At 37.4% G+C, this 4,870-nt stretch overlaps 1 protein-coding gene across 1 annotated transcript in view; it reads left to right on the forward strand.

Annotated features, from left to right (window-relative positions):
• LOC107680091 (serine/threonine-protein phosphatase 5) overlaps positions 1 to 4,846 on the forward strand; it is an 18,780-nt gene extending 13,934 nt beyond the window's left edge. Inside the window, exon 13 of the mRNA XM_016475854.1 lies at positions 3,790 to 4,846. Within this exon, the coding sequence (XP_016331340.1) occupies positions 3,790 to 3,852 (63 nt within the window). The 3' untranslated portion in view covers positions 3,853 to 4,846. The remainder of the gene's footprint in view (positions 1 to 3,789) is intronic.
• Positions 4,847 to 4,870: the final 24 nt, after the last annotated feature.

Genomic DNA, 4,870 nt, shown 5'->3' on the forward strand with positions numbered 1-4,870 from the left:
GAAAGTGCGCTTTCATCCAGAGCGTCTCTCACGTGTTCCGCCATGTGCTTCTCGTCCGCGCTTGTTTACATCAGAGTGTGCACGCGTCTTTCACGCAGCATACAGCGAGCGGTGTTGTGCATTTTGACCAGTTGATGGGAAAAGTATTCTTAAAATGCATTAAAAATTCTGAATAATTTGTAATATATAATTATTCAAGGTATTTAGAAGTGCCCACGATAACAATATCATGCATATTAATTACCGTGATATATCGCATTACCGAATACCGGCACAAGTCTAGTCTACATACCTAACACGTACTACGCACGCGCCTGACGTCACCGTTTTCAAAGATCCTCGGTATTCGGTGTTTACACGGAAACGACAACGGTGGCGTTTTCAAAAACTTCCACTTTGAAACCCGTTTTCAAAATTATGCGTTTTCAGTCCCCAAAACGCCGTTGTCGTGTAAACGAACAGACAAAACGCATAAAAAGTTTCCCGTTTTTGGCTGAAAGCGTTGTCGTGTAAAAGGCCCCCAAGTTATTCTCAGAAAGCCCTGCCAACCACACACCATGCTCTAGCATTGTGTTATGAAGTGTTGCACCACTTACATTTTCATTGGACAATGTAGAACTCAAGTTGTATTTTGTATCTTTCTCGCGCAGGTCCAATGTGCGATCTCCTGTGGTCAGATCCTCAGCCGCAGGTCAGTTCTGTTCCCCTCCTTCTGCTAAGTGAAGGGTTTCGGTCACAGCTGTGTTTGAGCGATGTGTGTTCTCCTCCAGGACGGACGGTCCATCAGCAAGCGGGGTGTGAGCTGTCAGTTTGGGCCTGACGTTACGGAGCGCTTCCTGGAACAGAACAAGCTGCAGTACATAGTGCGCAGTCATGAGGTGAAAGCCGAGGGTTACGAGGACACTCACTCAGGGAAGTGCATCACCGTGTTCTCCGCGCCAAACTACTGGTACGGAAACCTCTCGCTGTCCTTATCAGTGCATCATGAGATTTGTATTAATGAATGAGCTTCCAATTAAGCAAGAGCCATAAAAACATCTGGGTGTCAAGAACATGTCCTGGTCGTATTGTACCCCCAAAAAAGAAAATTATATTCTGCGTAAGCCTGATTAGCACTGCATTAAGCCTAAGCCTGATTACTAAATGATCGTCTAATGGCGATCAGCGTAATTTTGGTCCACGTTATGTGGTTCGCTAAGAATATGGTACAAAGAGCTGATGTAATGTGCCACATTTAGTCAATTTAAAACCAACGACTTTTTGAATTATCAGTTACAAACGATGGAAAATGTATGATTTAATGCAGTCTTATTGAAAATAAACTGTGTGTTAGAACATGTTGTGGTCATGTGTCTGGATATATGTGCATATTCACGACTCTTTCTTTTCTGTGTGCTTCTGTTTTGTTTTTAGTGACCAGATGGGAAATAAAGGAGCTTACATTCATCTCAGGGGATCCGACCTCAAGCCAGAGTTCCACCAGTTTACTGCTGTGGTCAGTGGAGTTTCTTTTTTATGCATTTTATTTACATTTACATTCACTCATTTTTAGGGGTGAACATTCATCACTGATATATCAGCCCATATGTGGCATATTTTCATTATTGCATTGGCTGATAAGTTTTTCTGTTTGGCCGAAGCATGACTTTTGTTTTGACTGTGCTGTGAACGTCAGCGTCTCCTGTTCTTCATCTTCATTAGTTTACTGTCTCTGTTGAACAGTTTTAGTTATAGATTAGAGAGTAAACAAAGAAAGTAATCAGTAAATGAAAAAGTATTATAGCATTTGCTTTTCTTGAAAACCAAATGCTGTAACACTTTCTCAACTACCCTCAGCGTTCAGCAAATGCACATCATTTAAATAGCATTTAAACAAGTCTTTGAATATCGAATAAATGTTTAATTTCACAAACCTTGCAAACTTTGTCAAATCTAGTGTGCACTTGTAGACTGCATGAAAACAAGTGTGCATGATGGTCCATGCGAATTGGATGCAGACATGAGACTTTGCTGTTTTTGTGAAAAATAGTATAATCGGATTACAGAATCAAGAAGTTATTTTTTTTTCATAATTCAATTTTTTTTTTCATATTTAATTCTTTTAAATAATTTCTAACAGTAATTATTATTATAATTATAATAAAAATATAAATATAGTTATAACTAGTGGTCGACCGATATATCGGCCGATATTTGCCATTTTTCAAATATCGGCATCGGCTGATAAGTTTTTCTGTTTGGCCGATGTGTTCGAGGCGGGACTTTTATTTTGACGGCGCGAGAACGGCAGCGCCTGAGAGCGCACACCGCTCACATTCTCCCTCTTGTTCGCTGTCGTCGTTCAGTTCTGTCTAATACGAATAGAAGTCTATCTAATAATCAGATAGAACTGTTAAACAAAGGAATTAAAATGTATACAAAAAAGTATAATAATGATTGCTTTAATATTATTAGTAATACTTTATACTAATACTATTATAATACTTTCTCATTTGCCATCAGCATTCAGCAAATACGCATTTATATAATTTAAACAAATCTTTGAATGACTAATGAACATTTAATTTCACAAACCTTGCACACTTAGTCGAATCCAGCTGTGAGATCTTGTGAAGTGTGCATGTGTATCCTGCACGATCGCGTGTTCTTATGCATATGTTCTCTGTGTGGCTTTCGGTCCGTGTGAATTGAATGCTGACAGGAGGAGAGTTCAGCTTCACTGGAGACGCGCGATCTACAAACTTTAAACTAGTGAATTCAAATTATGCTGCGCTTTCTGCATTTGCCCACTGTCATATTCATGTCATTTTCATTGTATGCTGTATGTAAAATGAGTGTTACCTTGGCTTTATTTGAAAAAATATGATAAAATAATCTATTAGATTTTTATTAAATATTTATTTATTTGTGGAAAATGCTTTGTCTTCTACAGTATAAATGTTTATTTTACACAATTATTTTAATCCATTTTCAAATGATTTCAAATTTCTTAAATATAAATGAAAATAAATTAAATTATCTCGGCCATCGGCCACCCTGCTTTCCAAGATATCGGCATCGGCTGTCAAAAAACCCATATCGGTTGACCACTAGTTATAACAATTGTTATACATATGTTTTTACAAATTATTATTTTTTTTTTTATAAAAATGACTGCACTGTTTTAAATTAAATAGTGTGATGTTGCATTTATCGGCTTCATATCGACCTCCTTTGAGATTTTGACATCGACAATAACAATATCTGTTCATTTTCATCACATGACTTTTGGTTGGAATACAACAACATTTGTTGTTGAAAAATTGTTTGTCTGAAAATGTCATATATATATATATATATATCTCATTTATTGCGATCACTGTACAATTATTTAAATATTATTTAGGGTTTCTGCAGGTCTCACAAAGGTCTTTAAAATCCATCAATTTTAAAATTCATAAAATCGTGGGATTAAAAATTAATATCTTCTTCAGTCTTGTTTTTCGAAACAAATATTTAAGCATCCTTAAATTACATTTACTTGAGATGCAAAATTAAGATTATGAAAAGTCCATTGGTGGATATTTGTTCTTTTTTTTAATTTTTTTTTCATAAACTCACTTCATTTTGATTAATTTAACCGAAAACAAGACAATTTACCTTCATGAAACCTGCAAAAACCCTTTTAATTTCATTTATGTAATAATAAAAAATTTTTTTAAAAAAAGTCAGTTAATTACTGATTAGGTATGTGTTCCTGTGATAAACGCAGTCTGTAAACTGATGTCTTTTGTTTTTCCCTCTCCTCAGCCTCATCCAAATGTCAAGCCGATGGCATACGCCAACTCTCTGATGCAGCTGGGTATGATGTAGAGGTCTGAAGTCCACACACATCCCTCCGAATCCACTCTCACATTCTGCTCGTCTCTGTTTCCCACACGCTTTCTTCCTCGTGTACACGCGCACACTTTACAGTACTCAAACCTGTAGATAAATGGGGAAGAATCACATTGGTGATGCCTTGACTTAAAAAAAGGAACTAGAAATGTTATCCGCAAATTCTTGGATCGACCCTCCCCATGCTCTTGTCATTAATGTTTCCATTCATGTGGAGCTGCATAGTTTGAATTGGATGTTTAGCTCTGTGATAAATGAGCTGAATTGTACCAAAGAATGAGCAAGTGTATATGACGCGTCCCAAAGTAAGAGTGCTGATGTAGAATTAGAGCCTTGTGAGGACTGGAGACTAAAAACCTGATCAGCACTTCTACCCAACGGTGTGTTTCTACATGGGGCCTTTATTTTGAAATTTTACCCCTTTGCATTCCCACATCCTATTTCATCTGGAGTACTGTTGGGAGGGAGAACAGTGTGTCACTTCAATACTATTATTATATAAAAAAAACACAATAAAAGTCAACTTTCATAACAGGAAACTCCACCCAGAGCGTCTGTCATGAGGTCAGAGTTTCTGTGATTAAACGTCACAAAACAAATTTAGGTGTCGTGTTAGCTCCAGTAGTGTTCTTCACACTTTTTGGCTCTCGTTCCCTTCTTTCTGAATAGGGAGAATTGCAGTATTGTGAAGCTCAATAAGTGTTTGGTGGCAGCTCCCACACGTTCTTTCTCCCAACATGCTTGACTGAAATGAACTGGAGATGCTCTGTAACCCTTGTATAACCTTCCACTGTCTGTCTAGCAGATCCTGAACCCTTCGTGTGGACTCCAAACGATACAGCAGAAACCTACCTTCCTCTCGTTAAGCGCACAGCAGCCATGTCCCATGCCCTTGACTTTTTAGAGAATATCATATACACCAACATATATATATATATATATATACATATGTGTGTGTGTGTGTGTGTGTGTGTGTGTGTGTGTATAAGAGCGG

Source organism: Sinocyclocheilus anshuiensis, unplaced genomic scaffold (genome assembly GCF_001515605.1).
Source record: "Sinocyclocheilus anshuiensis isolate Anshui unplaced genomic scaffold, SAMN03320099.WGS_v1.1 scaffold853, whole genome shotgun sequence".
NCBI lineage: Eukaryota > Metazoa > Chordata > Actinopteri > Cypriniformes > Cyprinidae > Sinocyclocheilus > Sinocyclocheilus anshuiensis.